Here is a 19,155-nt window from a genome sequence, read left to right as displayed (position 1 = left end):
ACGACGAACATTTAGCTCGAACAATACACCAGTGTCACGGAAAATCACATGACCTCAAAATGGCGATGTCCAGAAGATTATGTAAAATTGCGTTAGCTATTTTATTAATTTAAAAAAAGACGGCGAAATAGGAGCATTTGGGTCCGTACCTGGATTCAACGATGTAAAGAGCAGGGTGTGTTCGGGAACCTTGTAAATTTACCAGTTGTTTCCAGGGCTTGTGCTATTTCTTGCATCGCAGCGTACTTCTTGTTCCTATCTGAATAGTTGGGCGAAGAAATCATACACAAACAGGCAGATTAGGACCACATATCTACTAAAATCTGCTCCTTCTCCACAGTCCAAAATTTTGTGTTGGTGGATTCACTGGGCGTCGCCATTTTGAGTGTCATGTGGTCTGGCTTGATCGCCGATTGGTCTTTCGCCGATAAATGTTCGTCGTTAATGCAGACGGCGAACAAAGAATTGTTCTGGAGGCGAACAATTTTAAAAAATCAAATGTGTTTGATTTCACGAACAATTCTCACGAACATTTTTGTTCGTGTTTCTGTAATCCGCAGATGGTGAAAAAAATGATCGAAACAAAATTTTTACGATTGTTCGCTTAAAATGTTCCTCGTCTGGGCTTAATGGAAAATCAAATGAGATATAGGTAAGCTTATAAAATCATATGCTATGGGAGCAATTGTAACATTCATTGTATGGGATGAACTGTAACATTCATGATATGGGATGAACTGTAACATTCATTGTATGGGATGAACTGTAACATTCATGATATGGGATGAACTGTAACATTCATTGTATGGGATGAACTGTAACATTCATTGTATGGGATCAACTGTAACATTCATTGTATGGGATCAACTGTTACATTCATGGTATGGGATCAACTGTAACATTCATTGTATGGGATCAACTGTAACATTCATTGTATGGGATCAACTGTAACATTCATTGTATGGGATCAACTGTTACATTCATGGTACGGGATCAACTGTAACATTCATTGTATGGGATCAACTGTAACATTCATGGTAAGGGATCAACTGTGACATTCACTGTATGGGATAAACTGTTACATTCATGGTACCGGATCAACTGTAACATTCATTGTATGGGATCAATTGTAACATTCATGGTATGGGATCAACTGTAACATTCATGGTATGGGATCAACTGTAACATTCATGATACAGGATGAAATGTAACATTCACGGTATGGGATCAACTGTAACATTCATGGTATGGGATCAACTGTTACATTCATGGTATGGGATCAACTGTATCATTCATGGTATGGGATCAACTGTATCATTCATGGTATGGGATCAATTGTAACATTCATGTTATGGGATGAATGTAACATTCATGTTATGGGATGAACTGTAACATTAATAGTATGGGATCAACTGTAACATTCATGGTATGGGATCAACTGTAACATTCATGGTACTGAATAAACTGTAACATTCATGGTATGGGATCAACTGTAACATTCATGGTACTGAATAAACTGTAATATTCATAGTATGGGATCAACTGTAACATTCATGGTATGGGATCAACTGTAACATTCATGGTATGCGCTCAACTGTTACATTCATGCTATGGGATCAACTGTAACATTCATGGTATGGGATCAACTGTAACATTCATGGTACTGAATAAACTGTAACATTCATGGTATGGGATTAACTGTATCATTCATAGTATGGGATCAACTGTAACATTCATGATATGGGATTAACTGTAACATTCATAGTATGGGATCAACTGTAACATTCATGGTATGCGATCAATTGTAACGTTCATGGTATGGGATTCTGTCATTTGAAAATAAGTGAGTAGGAGTGACACCCATCTTCATAACATTAAGCTATTATGAACTCTGTCTAATACCTTGGTATCATTAGGCACCCTGAATTAGACACGATGGTTTTTGTAAATGCAGCGACTTGATTGGATTAAATGTTAGGGAATACAGCCAATCAGAACCCTTGACACAAAGACTAAACAATAGCTGAAAGTGAAACTACTAATTCTCGTATGCCATCCCATCATAGAGGCCATTACCTTCTTGTACTTTCAAACAAGGCATTTCATTGGCTATATATTGAACTCTCACAAGGGAGATAAATCATATATTAATGTTCCATACAGCTTTAATACAAGTATAGTGCCTGATGATGTAAAAGTAGATGTCAACAAGAACAAGTACTGACCTGTGACGTCTGCCCTGTATCAAGCTTATTTTCACTGGATGGTAGGATTTCTTTAGATATTGAGGCTTCAAGGGAAGATTCCTGAATTGGAAACCAATAAAATCTTAAGTATTTTAGAACTTCTATAAATATTTGGCAATAGGGAGAAAATTGTAAATATTTCGATGATAAACATATAAGCACCACAAGAATACTCAGTGAAAAGGAGGCAAGAGAAAAATTATACTTCACACTGTACATAAATATATATGCCAACCAGTAGAGTCAGCATCCGATCTGCCAGATTCCAAAAATTGTAGCAGTTTCTATATAATTTCAATCAAATAATTGCAAATAAAGTGCACATCCCTTCTTACCCTCAAGTAAATCTAAAGAAAGATCTGTCACTGTAAATAATAGTATTGAAATCCTAGTATCCCTTAGATACGGCCAGTAGCAAGGTCAATCTGTGCTCTATTTTAAATATATCTAATCCCCCTACCTGAGAAGCATGGTGTTTATTTTTATCTGCTGTATGAATCCTCTCCAACTGTTCACTGTTTAGTGGTACCCCATTTTCACACCTCACATTTAATCTACAAAATAATAGGAAATCTAGGTGATGCGAGTCTTTATTGGGCATATCAAATTTTGGTATTTTTGCAAAATTGTAAAATGTTAAAGGGACAGATGTGCCATTTTGGGGATTGATTTATATATGAATATATGTAAATAGTCTTCAGAAGTACAAGAAGTATACAAAAATTGCATAATTCCTTCAAGATATCTTAAACTAGGAATTTCTTTTCCTATTTCTATGGATGTCTTTTCTATAAATGGCAGTCTCACAAGAAAAGAACAACTCCAGATAATTCTGGACACACATGGATTTGAAGGCTCAAATTTCGATAGTGAGCTGTGAACACTTATACTGATCAACTTAACAAAAAAATTCCCATTTCTAAAACTTTTATACTATGAATTTCAATTTTCAAATCAACAATTCTTTAGGATATGGTGTTATATATCAGTTCTTACAATATCAACCTAACCAAAATCTGTGTCATAAGGTGGAAAAGTTATGTTCCATTTAAGTTTACAAGACAAAATGTGTCTCACATGTGGACAAGGTCCCACAGTAAGAGACCCTTGAAGTTATTTATACAAGTTAGAATTCATAAAACCAGCTTTGAACAAGTCTTAGCTATGTGAACAAACAACGTGTCCCTACTCTAGTCAGACATGACTGGGTCAAGTAGAGCAAGAATGAGTTTTAACTCCAACTTCTTTCATTTACATTAGATCTTACATCCCTGTTACCAAATACACTAATATTCTAAATAATTTTAGATATTAAATCAAACAGGTTTCAAATTCCATGTTTTAAAAACAAAGGTTTTCGACCTTTTTTAATGTGTATCAAGGCCATTTCTGCCTTCTATTTGCCTTATTCAAGTATCTCACAAATAATGTTTGTGTTTCCTGTATTTAAAGAAATGATTCAATCTATAAGATGTCACTATGATGTATACATCATTAATAGCTGAGGTTCTTTGTGATAGCTACTTCCTAAAACAGTTAGTTTTAGTGGAATTGTACGAACCATACAGATGTCTGAGTTACAAATGGAATGGTGCAAATTGAGTTTACAAATAGTTTAGAAAGCTGAAACACTGTGCCCTTCCAATGCCTGCTGGACCAACACTGATATTTAATGCTGGTTTCCCTCCTACACTCATTCTCTTAAGATGACATTCTTTGCAGCCACCACTACGGTCCTTTCCACAACTGATTATTTTTTATACTCAAGTTTTAGTATATGAGGTGGTTATTTCTGAGACAGTCTGATAGTTAAACACTGTTATCAGGGTCAGGCCATCTTGACCCAATAATTGACAAATCAACTATATAACCTAATATCACAATTTTACATCTTTGACAATATACAGCTCAATTAACAATTACTAATACACTAGCCTGGTACAGGTTGATCACCATATGGATCACCATATCGGGACAGTATACAGCTTATTTAACTGTTATTTATATACCACCCTGGTACAGGTCTATCACAATATTGGACAATATACAGCTTAATTACTGTTACTAATATACCAGCCTGCTATAGGTGTATCACAATATCGAACAATATACAGCTCAATTACTGTTACTAATATACCAGCCTGCTACAGGTCTATCACAATATTGGACAATATATAGCTTAATTACTGTTACTAATATACCAACCTGGTACAGGTCGATCACAATATTGGACAATATACAGCTCAATTACTGTTACTAATATACCAGTCTGCTACAGGTCGATCACAATATTGGACAATATATAGCTTAATTACTGTTACTAATATACCAGCCTGGTACAGGTCGATCACAATATTGGACAATATACAGCTCAATTACTGTTACTAATATACCAGCCTGCTACAGGTCTATCACAATATTGGACAATATATAGCTTAATTACTGTTACTACTATACCAGCCTGGTACAGGTTTATCACAATATTGGACAATATATAGCTTAATTACTGTTACTAATATACCAGCCTGCTACAGGTCGATCACAATATTGGACAATATACAGCTCAATTACTGTTACTTATATACCAGCCTGGTACAGGTCTATCACAATATTGGACAATATATAGCTTAATTACTGTTACTAATATACCAGCCTGCTACAGGTCTATCACAATATTGGACAATATGTAGCTTAATTACAGTTACTAATATACCAGCCTGCTACAGGCCGATCACAATATTGGACACTATACAGCTTAATCACTGTTACTAATGTACCACCCTGGTACAGATCTATCACAATATTGGACAATATACAGCTTAATTACTGTTACTTATATACCACCCTGGTACAGGTCGATCACAATATTGGACAATATACAGCTCAATTACTGTTAGGGCACAAGTCACGATATTGGAAATTTATGGTTCAATAAACTGGTACTAATTTACCACCCTGGCACAGGTCCATCAGGATATGGAACAATATACAATATTGGAAATTTATGGCTCAATTAACTGGTACTAATATACCTGGAACAGTTGTTTATCATCAATAATGCATGTACTATTTCTGTCAGTAGGTCAATGAGACTCCAGTCTAAATATATATAACTATTTCAGTTAGACAGTTCTGACATTGCTTAAAGCCAAGTGCTGGCATAATAGTTGGCGAGACTGCAAACTAAATACATCTTCAATTTTACATATTAAACAGGTTCATTCATTCATTCTATTAACCCCATGGTCTGAATATTGCACAGGACCATTAATGTCTATTGGACCTAATTCTAACCCATGTAAAATAAAGACTTTATTATTGTTACTCTCTTCTGACTTGTCAGCAAGTTGAAATCCCTACTTGTAAAATGAAATTGGATTAGGAACTTTACATCAGTGCTAATGATTAATTTTTTTGGCAACCAGACATTTTTCAACGACCTGAGAAATCAGATCTCAATTTTCTCTTGTCTTGAGAGAAGGTCTGTATATTATATTGGTTCAGTACTGGTAGTGACATGATGTTTGGCAAAAGAAAGGTCAACTGTTTCATTTTACCAATAGTTCTACTTTATCACTAACTAATTACTCTGCCAAACAATCAAAATATGTTTAACTAAAATTTTGAAATAATTTTGGGTCACTTTGTCCTTTGCACCTTGTTTTCGGCATTCTTCACAAACATTATTTAAACTGATATAATTTTATCCCTTGCCTTTCAAATAACTTTTGTGGTTTTCCTGATAGTTGCCATAATAAATGTTAGACCACCTATATATTTTAGATAATATTTATGTCATATTACAGTAAATCAATCAAATCAATGTAAAGTTTACATCATACGTCTTGTCTTTGAAATCAATTCCCCTTCATGATGCCTGTGTCTCATAATATTTAAAGCCCTATGTGCGATTGTTTATAGGAATACTGATAACGATATTAAAACTTTTCAACAATGGTGCAGAAAGGTGCTATAAGTGTCCCTGATACATATAAAAACCTTGCAATCCCTCGAACTCCCTGACTTTTCAACTTAAAAACCTAATCATTGATTTATCACAATAATTCAGACAAATATTATCAATTAATAACAAGGCCATTTTGACCCGAAGTCTACATACACCGAATTGACCTCGAAAAGTTTACATTTTGACAATCTAATACCGGGGAAACATTTTTCTTTTAAACAAAAATAAACACAAACTTCCACATTCTATCATTGATCTTTTTACCTGACTAAAAAACAATGGAGAGTAAAAACTAGCTGACAATATCATACTGGAGGTCATCACATTATAATAAACCATGGACATTATATTGTCTTACTACAAATACTTTAATATCCCACAAACAGACAGGATTTAACAAAAAAATACTTCATTATTGATTTTAAAAAAAGACTTATAATATTTCAAGTTAACCAAAAGACATTATGACCTTATATTATCTTATGTGACTGAAATATCTGTCCATACTTGATTAAGACTAATCATTATATAATCTTTGTCACCCAAAAGGCATTATGACCTTTTATTAGTACACAGTTCTTCTTTAAAGCTGTCCTGATGAGGACAGTGTATCAGAAACATATCGATAATACACCACTGGTTTCAATAAGAGACTAATAACTGAATAATGTAAATCAACCAAATGGCATTATGACCTTTTATTAGTACACAGTTCTTCTTTAAAGCAGTCCTGATGAGGACTACATATCCGAAACATGTGTCAGCAGCATGAGATGAGCCCTATATAATTAGTTAAGCTCCTAAAACACAATTAGAGCTGTCAGTGCCACTTTTCAACACAAATTTCTAGATTTTAACAAAATGACTTATCAATTGAACAACTGAATCAAAACAATGGTAATATGACATATTGTGTACTATATTAAATAGATTGTACAGAGGTTTTCTTAATGTATATGTGTATCAAGGACACTGATAGCACCATTCCAATAAGACGTGTATGGTTCCTGCAATTCCACTAAAACTAAGTGTTTGATGACATCACTAATTGCAAAACATACCTCAGATCTTATGATTAGTGATGTCATTAAACACTTATTTTGTAGGAATCCCAAAATTGGAATGGTGTAAATCGAAGCTGTAAGTGTGCCCGATACACATAAAACATTAAGAAAACCTCTTTACAATCACTTTAAGATTAGTTTGCTTACTGTAGAATGACACTAAATATCTTATTCACCTTGGCAGCTGATGATAAACAATAATAGATATCTTTAACATTTAACTGAATAGAAACAAGAGGCATTGTGACCTAACATTAGACATTGACTGTCTACACATTCTACTGAATTAACAAGCTAATATAGCATAATTTTAGCGACTCAAAACATTAAATTAAATGAAAACTGAATTAAACTTGTAAAATTAGTTTGTATAATGAAATGAAATGGAGACCATATATAAATAGTAGATCCCTCTCTGACCAGTTTCAAAACATTAGTTTTCCAATAAATAAACCAAGTACTAACCATCCGAACTGCAAAACTAAACCCAAATCCAAAATCACATGAGGAAGTATATCAAGCCAAAAACCTAACTGCTTTAAATTTGAGCACCTAATTTTCCAAGCCTAGTTAAAAATCAGACTACCCCCCTTTAATAATAGACATTCAGACCTTTTCCTATTTCTATAGATGTCTTTTTATATATGACAGTGTCTCAAGAAACTTTCAATCGCAGATAATTCTGGACACACATGGATTTGAACGCTCAAATTTTGACAGTGAGCTGTAAAAAATTTACTGATTAGCTATAAAATTTCCGATCCTGAGACTAAGGTACGATTGGTAAAAAAAATGGCGCATCTGTCTCTTTAAAATCAATATATTATTCAAACACAATTTTAACCAATCAAATTTTCCAGAAGAATTTAAAAACGTGTAGATGACCTAACCTTTCTGTACTGATCAACTACATATAATGTTTTTCATGGCAACAGGAAGATTTTAAGTTATATTAACACTACAGACTTCCCACTTTAAGGAAGTTTTTATGATTGACAAACTTAGTCAATCTGATATATAATGGAAAAGATGGATGATTTTAGTCAATGTTAATGGTATTTGGTGATAGCTTTAATATAACAATGTCATCTTCTAATTCTTGCGTACAGGTTAAATCTTTGATAACAAGGTGATTAGATTAGATTATACTGAGGTTGAATATAATAAATTACTTTGGACAGGGTTATATTGGACAGAATCACTCTTCTTTCCATTGGCATCAAAGGTATTATAGGTAGATAATTTTGGATAGCAAGGCGATTATAGTTATATTGAGGCTATATTTAATAAGTTAGTTTGGATAGTGTTATATTGAACAGAATCCTTCTTTATTTCATCAGAGGCCATTACTTAAAATTACAAAACTTAAACTACATTATGACTAGAATTATGGAAAGGAATTAACTGCTTTCTGGGTAACCTTAACTGAAGTTGCCCCTTGGCCCTAAAATTGTTTTCCTCATTAGGGGACATTATGTAACACCTAGGTTTAAACTGTCAAGAAATTTATTCCAGTTCGGGTCAAGATAATGCGTTCCTTAATTCCTCAATATTCCTGCAGCTGTGTCTGAAGGCTATTTCATTCATGATCACCCATTCCAAAAGATAAAGTTCTTGAAGGCTCTCATTTTAAATATGAAATATCATAAAATCGTGACTTGCAAAATGCAATTCAGCATGTATCAGAGTCAGCGTATGTGTCAAAGTTGAAGAAAAATCTACGATTTAATATTTAAATCTCCCCTCCCCCAGCACTGTACAACCACTGCCGTAACAACAACTTGACATAGCTGAAACAAGCAGCACTTTCAGTTGGCCTGTCAAAAATAATCACAGCAATACTTACTGTAAAATGGCTATGATCGAAACAGTTATACATATAGCTAACAGTTTCAACACCATTTTTCACGACATTTTTAGCTCCGAGCTTTTACTCACTCAAAACATGATACGATCAATAATTTGACATGTGTGTAAGATCGGGAAATAGTTTCTGTCATTAGGCTTGACGTGTTCTAATGATTGCGCATGCCCATGAGGAAATACCTTCCGGTTTGAAAGCGAGGTTAGAGGAAATTCCTTTCATTCTTAAATAAAATCTCGATCATCAAGACGCTAAGCAAGGTGTGGTGATTTTAATCTACAAGGCCACCGCATAGTGTTTATCTGATCATTACAAACCAATTTATTATTTTATTACACCATAGATAAACAAGATTTGGACGAATTTGATTTAATTATATCGAAATTGTAAACTTACGCTTTTTAAAGATCTCTTATTTGGATTGAGTTCTAGATAAAAAAAAAGCGAATTAGGCCTAATCAATTATTCAATTTTTCTTCTCTAATCTTAAAGACTTTATTTATAAATTTTAAGTTGCTCTACAAGAAAGGAATAATTTCGTGTGGTACGAAAAAAAAATTTGGGACGAAAGCGGTTAAAATCATATTTTTTTTTAAATCTCATGTATGGCGTTGCCATTGTTTTGCATAATGTTTTTTTTTTTCATTACGATTACGATCCCTGGCGGAGTGTAAGTAGGCCTACTGTTTTTTCTGCCAATAACTCAGTAATATGATCATAAAAAGAATGCTGTCCGGAATGGTCTCAGATTCTTGGGTAGAAATGATGGGCCAAAAAATCAACTCTTTGGTTAACTAGGAAGCGAATATCTATCCTAACCAAGGGACCAAAGAAAAAACAGGAAATACATTGTATTTCAAATCTCGTGTCAGAAATGAAATGAAATGAATGGAGTTTTACGTCCTACTTAAATCTCGTGTCAGATGCCCAATATATAGATAGATGTTTATTGAATTCTTCGCCCTTTTTGGACAGCATACATCATGATAGGGCCTACAAGATAATACATAATAGGGCCAAGGCCTAAGTATATAAATATGACATTTTTGATTAAATTCTAGAAGGCCATGCAGTGTACAATGAGATAGATTCAATGTAATGTGACACGAGAATTCTTACCTGAACAGCAAATGAAATGAAATGAATGGAGTTTTACGTCCTACTTTCTGCACCATGTGGGCTAATGAAGTCGGGCAACGCCATGCAGGGTGCGATGAGGGAAATTTTGCCAGGGCAGCGGCATTAGCCTGCTCTTTTTCGATTTGCAACTGTCGAGGGATTTTTAACGTGCACAGCCTGTAGCACATGAGGCCTCGGTTTATTGTCACATCCGAACGACTAAACGCTTTTTCCACGACAGCCCCTCTTACCTGCATCACTGACAGGGGGAAACCGGTTTGAAAAATCCGAAGGTATTATCTCGACCTACTTACCTGAACAGCGACAACACTCATCGACTCCTTTATGAAGTATAATTGTCGCTGAAGATCTAACTTCCAGGGCTTGTACAACCCGGGGCTTTAGTCTTTTGCATATAACTCAAAAGTCAATAAGCTTTAGAATTACTCTTTGTCTATATAAAACGATAAGAACAGGACACTTTTAACGTTATGGGTGAAAAATTTTCAGGGGGGGGCCAAATATTTAACCCCCCCCCCCCCCGCCACCCTTGTCTACGGGCCTGCTTCCAGGGCGTGTACAACCTGGGGTTTTAGTAAATAAGTTTGACCTTGAACAGAGAGGAAGCATCTTACCCTATGTCTTAAGTTGAACCTGTCCCTCCGTCTGTCCGTTCTGTCCCATCACTGTCAATCACCGTGTATTCCAGTCCATTACGGTAAATTAATATTGTGTAATGATGTAACAGACTGACATGTTATTGTTCTGATGGATCACCCCCTAATCTTATAAAACATGGCGACCAGGTTGACATCTTCATCTTTATTCTTCAATCACAAGGTAAGTATTTCTTTAGTATGTTTTTATTTGATAGATATCGTGGCGAAAGCCAAACAGTCCAAAGACTATAGACGCGTTTACACGACCAAAAATTGTCCGTGTCTCGTCCGGATCGAGTAAGGTTCATTATAAGCTAGTCAATATTTAAAAACAGCTTCATGGGTCAACTTCAGAACAGTTGTTCCGTTGCCAAACAGCATTTTGATTTGAAGTCCACATCCCCTTTTGCCATTCAGTTCCAATTTAAATGATCCATGATAAATAACACAAGATATTAATAAACTCAGGAAAAGTATATCCATATATCTTGTGTTATTTATGTTTGCCTTCTTACTTCTACATGTCTTACAAAGAATGATCCATGATAGCTATATACACCCCTTCCAGTTGCTTATTTAGTTTGAGGTCCACTGGGTCATGGCCCTCCGCCTAGGGGGACTCCGGCCTCAAAGGGGCTTCGGCCCTTCCTCGCCTCGGAGAAGCACTTCTCATATTTGCCCCCTCAGTCATTTTCTTGATACGCCCATTTCATGTGTACCCACGGATTTGTTCACAAAAATATATGCCAAATTTTTACTTAAAATTAAAGTGGCTCTCACACTATAGCGTATGGCTGCGAATAATGAAACTGCTTGAGAGTTGCGTTGCGACTTTAACCTTAAACTCATTAAGCAACGTTTCGACAACATTACACTAGTCAAACAATGTTTTATCTATTATTTGTATATTACAGAATGAAGTTAAGTATCATCAGCTCCCTGGCAGTGGTGTTTCTGTCACAGTCAGCATTCTCACAGAGTAAGTTAATTTTTAACGAATTCAGAAGGTGTATCGGGGGGTCACTTGTAGCAATCCGATTTCGTGGCTCAAATAAACTAGAATTCTAAGTCTTTGTATTTGTATCGGGGACACTTTTAACTAATATTTGTATGTCTATCGGGGACACTTATAGCTTCTATTTGCATCATTCGGATTTCCTAGTCCTTGTATTTGTATCTGGGACACTTATAGCTTCTATTTGTATGTCTATCAGGGACACCTATAGCTTCTATTTGCTAGCTTCTCATTTGATGGGAAATTGGACCGATACAGGTTCGAAGCCCTTGAATGTGTATTGCGGACAAATCTTTTTTAGCCAAATGATCAAAGAGCAAAACGGTAGGGCGTAAAACATTCATTCTTCTTATTTTTATTTCAGAATGTCTTCTGTCTGTTGATTTTGGTGATTGTCCAGAGTCCACGTTAGTAAGTACTAGGTACTATTATAACAAAGACAAAGACCAATGCGAGGCATTCAGCTTCAATGGATGTGGTGGAAACGCTAATAATTTCGACACGTTAGCAGAATGTGAATCGATGTGTGTCCTGTCTCTGACAGACGGTCATCCAATTACTGATGTTTCTCAATTGACTCAAGCTGTGGACCCTTTAGTTGGTATAGTTGATCACATCCCCGATCACTCTCATCACCCACTAGATGCCTACAATGCGGTTGACTCCCACCTACCGCTTGACTCCCACCTACCGCTTGACTCCCACCACCCAGCTGACTATATCCACTCAATCGAATCTCACTACCCAAATGACATCATTGTAGGCAGACCAGGTCGTAGAGATAGAGGGTTCCCATCCAGCAGTGGACGCCGTGTTGATAGAAGAAACAGAAACGGTATGCTTGATCAATTGAGACAAACCTTAAACGAATATTACAGAGGTGATATCATATTTCGTAGAAACGGAAGACGCAATGACTTAATCGACATTATCAGAAGAGGCAACCGTAATAGCAGAAGAAATATCAGAAGAAACAGTCTGCCAATTCGCATGATTCTTAGAGCACTTCGTTTGGATAACCTCAGGAATAGAACCACTAGCCGTAGAGACAGGAATAGAACCACTAGTCGTAGAGACAGGAATAGAACCACTAGTCGTAAAGACAAGAAAAAGAAAAAAATTGGGAAAAACAATCATAAGAGAAACAACAAACCAATTCAAATCATCTATAGCAGTGATTAGATCACAAATTTAAAATCTTATTACAATTCAAATTCGCTCTATTTTTTTCTGATATGTTTTTTGCCACAGTCGGTTTTAATGACAGTATTTGAACCATTCAGAGCATGTCATATAGAACCCTTTTCTTAAAAACATAACAAAATGTGGGATAGCTATCCAACAATTCGCTAAGTTTGATCAAAAAATCAAAAGGCAAATATATTTTTTATCAAAGACAATTGCTCCATAAATTCTAACAAATCCATCGACATATGACATATTTATCCAACTGGTTAGCAGATTGATGGTTTTCTGGGCCAGATTGCCAGATATTTTTACTTTAAGATTATTTTTTATTATAAATGTGAACCCGGTATTGTAATTAATGACAATATTAAAGATTAAAAAAATATATATATTATGTTATTCATGGCTCTACCATAGTCCCGTAGCTTCCGACCTCCCACCAGAAAATTTCTGACAACCGACCAATTCCACCACTGCAACTTAGTACGATTGCCCCATTGCCCGATTGAATATATTGTTTGCCCCTCTGAGCAATCAAGTCTTGGGAAATAGAGTAACAATAGTCCGAACCCAGTCGGTCAATAGGCATACGCAACCTATATATAAGGCGTCTACAAATAGTATAAACTTGTCTACAGTGATGTCGATTTGTTTTCTTTCCATTCCTAATCTACATTACAGAGTTGTCTTCTCCAGATAAGACATCAGGACTCACTCCACTAATTCATTTGCCATCTCTTCCCATGTTAAAACACGAAATTCAACCTTCTATAACTTTTTCCAGAAATCTCGTTGAAAGCTTTCCAACATGTCGAATGAAAGCCTGACCAATTCTCAATGTCTCCTAAAAAATTCATTATATGATGACCATGAAAATTTTGAGCTACTAAAATTGGAAGTAGACTACTACCGGTTATACTCATCCGCTAGAGTTTGGCACTTCACAAAACGACTATTTTTAGAATTAGCCTTCCGCCTTTAAGTCTCTCATCATCTCACCAAATGCAATTTCAGACATCAAATTCCAAATCTAGACCAAATTTTACCCAAAAATAGGCAGGCAAAAACCCCAAAAGGGAGAGAGAAAGAAGATTTCTAAAAATAGCCTGGACTACATACCCCAAAAGGGAGAGAGAAAGAAGATTTCTAAAAATAGCCTTGACTACATTCCTATACAATCATTTGCATAAAATGTTTTAGTGGAGTGAGTCCATCAGACCCAGAGAGCAACACCACAGCAATGTTGTGAACATGTCTCGCCGATGCTCCGTTGACAATGGAGTCGTTCCCTAGAAAACATATTCACTAGTTGAAGGGAGATAACCGATTTCAATACACCTAAAATTCTTTTTATATCGTATACACAGCCTTGCTCAATGTCTTTATTTGACTTATCAACTGTTGTAGTTCTGTTAAACAAACACTCTTTAAGACAACATCCAAATAAAAAAGTTATCAAAGCAATCAACACAAGGCGGTAGGCTTTTAAAAAATGAAAAAAATGTTAAAATTATATATAGATTATCCAGACAAAAAACAATCCATCAGTCGCTTATTTTTGTCAATGACTCGAATCTTGTGTCAAATCTTGTGTGTGCCCGCGCTTCCACGACAAGATTATTCAACAGGATTTATAGTATCAAACCATTTTGATATTTGTCGCCGATTGTTTAATCGTCAGCAAGACAGAGCGTCATCATCCAATTAGATTCATTTTCTTTTCAATTGCAGGTAATTATTGGTGGAAAACGACCGACTGAAGATTTTTTGTTTCCTCGTATGCCCACATCCGGTCTTCAAAATTCAGGATAAGACTCTAGTGACCAAGACCGTTCACCGTGGCCTTACAAATGGACTAAAAGCTTAAAGTCAAAAAACATTTTTTTTTTCAATTTTTCAACACTTTTCAGAACATTGATGTGACATTACTTGAATCTAATGATAAACTTGACTTATATTCATGATACACAAGAGATTCACTCTCTTGGTTCTCTTCACCATGTCAAGCTATTATGAACTTCGTATTAATACCTTGATTGCAATACTCACTTTTCTTGACATTGTGAAGATGTGGTTTTGTTTTGCCTCCCTAAATTCTATGTAGTATTTAGCAGCAATGACAGGTGTGGTACCTGGCGGAGCATGATTACTCTTCTGATCACTTGATGCCTCCTTTCATCATGAAATGCTTCCTCGTGTATTCGAGTCTTATATAATAACTATTATGATCAGAACCCTACCTTGACAATCGAAATTGGAGAGTTATGTCCCTTGAACTTTTTAAATTCCTCGTCAATTCGCTATTTCTTTTGTTGGCGCATTCCTATTTGTAGTGTTGTTGTGTTGTTTATGTTTAGGGCCGTAACCAATGACCGTGACTTCATCAAGACTATTTAGGCAATCAACATGATTTTCGCCCCATAGGAAAAAGACCCTAGTTATGGCCCTGGGAATCGTTCCACAAAAATTCGTAAGTTATTCTGGAAGAAAATCAACCGAAAACGTTTTGGACAAACACGATCATTTCAGTGAGCAATTACCATTCTTTCAGTCAGCAATAATCATTCAATCAGTCAGCAATTTATATACTTTCATTAAGCAATTACCATTCTTTCAGTGAGCAATTACCATTCTTTCAGTCAGCATATTATATACTTTCATTAAGCAATTACCATTCTTTCAGTCAGCAATTACCATTCTTTCAGTCAGCAATTTATATACTTTCATTAAGCAATTACCATTCTTTCAGTGAGCAATTACCATTCTTTCAGTCAGCATATTATATACTTTCATTAAGCAATTACCATTCTTTCAGTCAGCAATTACCATTCTTTCAGTCAGCAATTACCATGTATACAGATAATAATTTAAATTTCAAATATAATATAAACGGATAATAATTTAAATTTCAAATATAATATATACAGATAATAATTTAAATTTCAAATATAATATATACAGATAATAATTTAAATTTCAAATATATACAGATAATAATTTAGATTTCAAATATAATATATACAGATAATAATTTAGATTTCAAATATAATATATACAGCTAATAATCTGAATTTCAAAAATAATATAAACAGATAATAATCTAAATTTCAAATATGATATAAACAGATAATAATTTAAATTTAAAATATAATATATACAGATAATAATTTAGATTTCAAATATAATATAAAAAGATAATAATTTAAATTTCAAATATAATACAAAGAGATAATAATTTAAATTTCAAATATAATATATACAGATAATAATTTAAATTTCAAATATGATATAAACAGATAATAATTTAAATTTAAAATATGATATAAACAGATAATAATTTAAATTTCAAATATAATATAAACAGATAATAATTTAAATTTCAAATATAATATATACAGATAATAATTTAAATTTCAAATATAATATAAACAGATAATAATTTAAATTTCAAATATAATATAAACAGATAATAATTTAAATTTAAAATATGATATATACAGATAATAATTTAGATTTCAAATATAATACAAACAGATAATAATTTAGATTTCAAATATAATATAAACAGATAATAATTTAGATTTCAAATATAATATAAACAGATAATAATTTAAATTTCAAATATAATACAAACAGATAATAATTTAGATTTCAAATATAATATATACAGATAATAATTTAAATTTCAAATATAATATAAACAGATAATAATTTAAATTTCGAATATAATATAAACAGATAATAATTTAAATTTCAAATATTGTATATACAGATAATGATTTAAATTTCAAATATAATATAAACAAATAATAATTTAAATTTCAAATATAGTATATACAGATAATGATTTAAATTTCAAATATAATATAAACAGATAATAATTTAGATTTCAAATATAATATAAACAGATAATAATTTAAATTTAAAATATAATATATACAGATAATAATTTAAATTTCAAATATAATATAAACAGATAATAATTTAAATTTCAAATATAATATAAACAGATAATAATTCAAATTTCAAATATAATCTATGACCATGTATTTGATGAAGCAAAGTATCGACGAACTAAAGGGATACAAAAGAGGATTCGTATCATCTGGTCACCTTTTGACTTTTTGATTATGTGATATCAAATTTGTAAATTACCCATGGTTTAACTCATCAAAATATGTTTGTTATTGTACTTATATAGTAATAATAGATAATTTTTATAACGGGTGTGTAGAAAATTAACATATAGAGTTTGTCATATTTAAGATAAGTTTGTTGATAAAAACCTACTGAAAATTGATGTGTGATATCAAATTTGAAATTTGCCCAGGCTTTTACTCAGGAAAATATGTTTGCTATTGTATAAGCTAAGAAAATCGCAGACCGTGCCTTCGGTGCTTGGAGTCGTTCTTCGCCTGACATCTCAACCCTTCAAAATTTTCGGGCAAACCAAGAAGAATGTGATATATAATTATTCCGAAATGCCAGTATTGGCAAAATTTATCTTTCAAACGCGAATAATTCTGTACACACATGGATTTGAAAGCTCAAATTTCGAAGGTGAGCCGTCAACATCATACTACATGCATTTTGTGATAAATTATCGATTCAAACAATGTCATATGCTTCAAGTCCTATTTCCTTAAATTTAAATCTTCAATTAACACAAAACCTGTAAATATTAGCCGTGAGAATCAGCATTTTCAAAATCCAACAGAATCCCTATAAAATGTGGAATGGGTCTCATTTCCTGTTTTGTCTTGACACAATTCTGTATAGAATTATAGCATCATCATCATCATCATCATCATCAATATCATCATTATTATTATTCCATTATTATTATTATTACTTTATTATTATCTGAATAATGATTAAAGATATACATGAAGCTCAGTTTGCATGTTATGATAAATTAACGATTCAAAGCTATTATTAAACATTGGCGTGAAAAACACAAATCAAGGAACAATTTATCCAATGAAAGTGCTTCTACTTTCTACTTTTACTTTCATTTTACGCTCCAGTCCTATTTCCTAGAATTTATGCACATTGACTAATACTAAGAACTGATTAGCTAACTCATCAGAATTGTGAAAAAGATCTGCTGAATAGGTTATCAAGTTATATTCTATTAACGATAATGTAAGCAGTGGAGAAAGGTAGGAAGTTGAATTATTTATATTGTTTTATATCACAGCTTCTATTCATAGAGCTATATGACATTATTTAGGCTAAATTTATATCTTTTATCTTGTAAAACGTTCGTAGGCCCTACATCAATTTAAACGTTTTGATTTTGGACTCATATCTCGACATTAAATTATTTCAACTTCATAAATTAAAAATTATGAATATTTCCGATCGCCACACCTTCAATTTTTATATTTATCTGTTTAAAATCTTAAATGGTAATGTACCTCATAATCTATGTGATACATTTAAAAAATATAATACGCCTTGCACACCACCGTCTGGAAAAAGCGTCAAGTTGTTCGTATGGGACAATAAACCGAGGCCTGTGATATAGGCTGTGCACGTTAAAGATCCCTCGACAGTTGGAAATTGAAAAGAGAGAATGCTAATGCCGCTGTCCTGGCAAAAATCTTTATTGTAGAACAGAGTTTAAAACATGTTGAGAGTATGAAATGCTCTGTATCCAAATATAAGTAGGTAATTTCCTATCAAATTGATACATTCCAATGCTGAGTCTCTACTTGTGACCTAGGCCAGTGCTTCTATAGAGAGTATCTCTTATAAAACCTTGTACCCACTAATTCAATTTTTAAAAATCCAGCTTTGATTTTCATTTGTTTCTAGTTCACTTCTTACTCCTGACTGGGCCAGTGCTTCTGTAGAAGATAGTTTTATGTAACACCTTTTACGAAATCTACAAAATAGTCTCTATTAATATCGTTGAAGATTGAATATTGTGTATATAGCCTATTATAGAAGTAGTTATGTTATAGAAAAAAAAACTGACATTGTTTATCGTTGTGTTTCAGAGTACTAAGATTTATTGTGGTAGCTTTC

At 33.4% G+C, this 19,155-nt stretch overlaps 2 protein-coding genes across 2 annotated transcripts; one reads left to right on the top strand and one right to left on the bottom strand.

Annotated features, from left to right (window-relative positions):
* Positions 1-299: 299 nt before the first annotated feature.
* LOTGIDRAFT_164876 (hypothetical protein) lies at positions 300-7,519 on the bottom strand (the record flags this gene model as incomplete). Its single annotated transcript, XM_009061391.1, has 4 exons — positions 300-470; positions 2,226-2,306; positions 2,707-2,800; positions 7,425-7,519. The coding sequence occupies 4 exons, from the start codon at positions 7,517-7,519 to the stop codon at positions 300-302; spliced, it is 441 nt and encodes a 146-aa protein (XP_009059639.1).
* Positions 7,520-12,297: 4,778 nt separating this feature from the next.
* On the top strand, positions 12,298-12,462 carry LOTGIDRAFT_124784 (hypothetical protein; the record flags this gene model as incomplete). The annotated part of the gene is made up of 1 exon (XM_009061390.1): positions 12,298-12,462. A coding segment is annotated over one exon (165 nt), but the record flags the coding sequence as incomplete, so codon positions are not given.
* Positions 12,463-19,155: the final 6,693 nt, after the last annotated feature.

This window comes from Lottia gigantea (assembly GCF_000327385.1).
Source record: "Lottia gigantea unplaced genomic scaffold LOTGIsca_48, whole genome shotgun sequence".
In the NCBI taxonomy this organism is placed as follows: Eukaryota; Metazoa; Mollusca; class Gastropoda; family Lottiidae; genus Lottia; species Lottia gigantea.
Note: the sequence above shows the minus strand (reverse complement) of the source record. Positions and strands in the feature narration are given on the sequence as shown.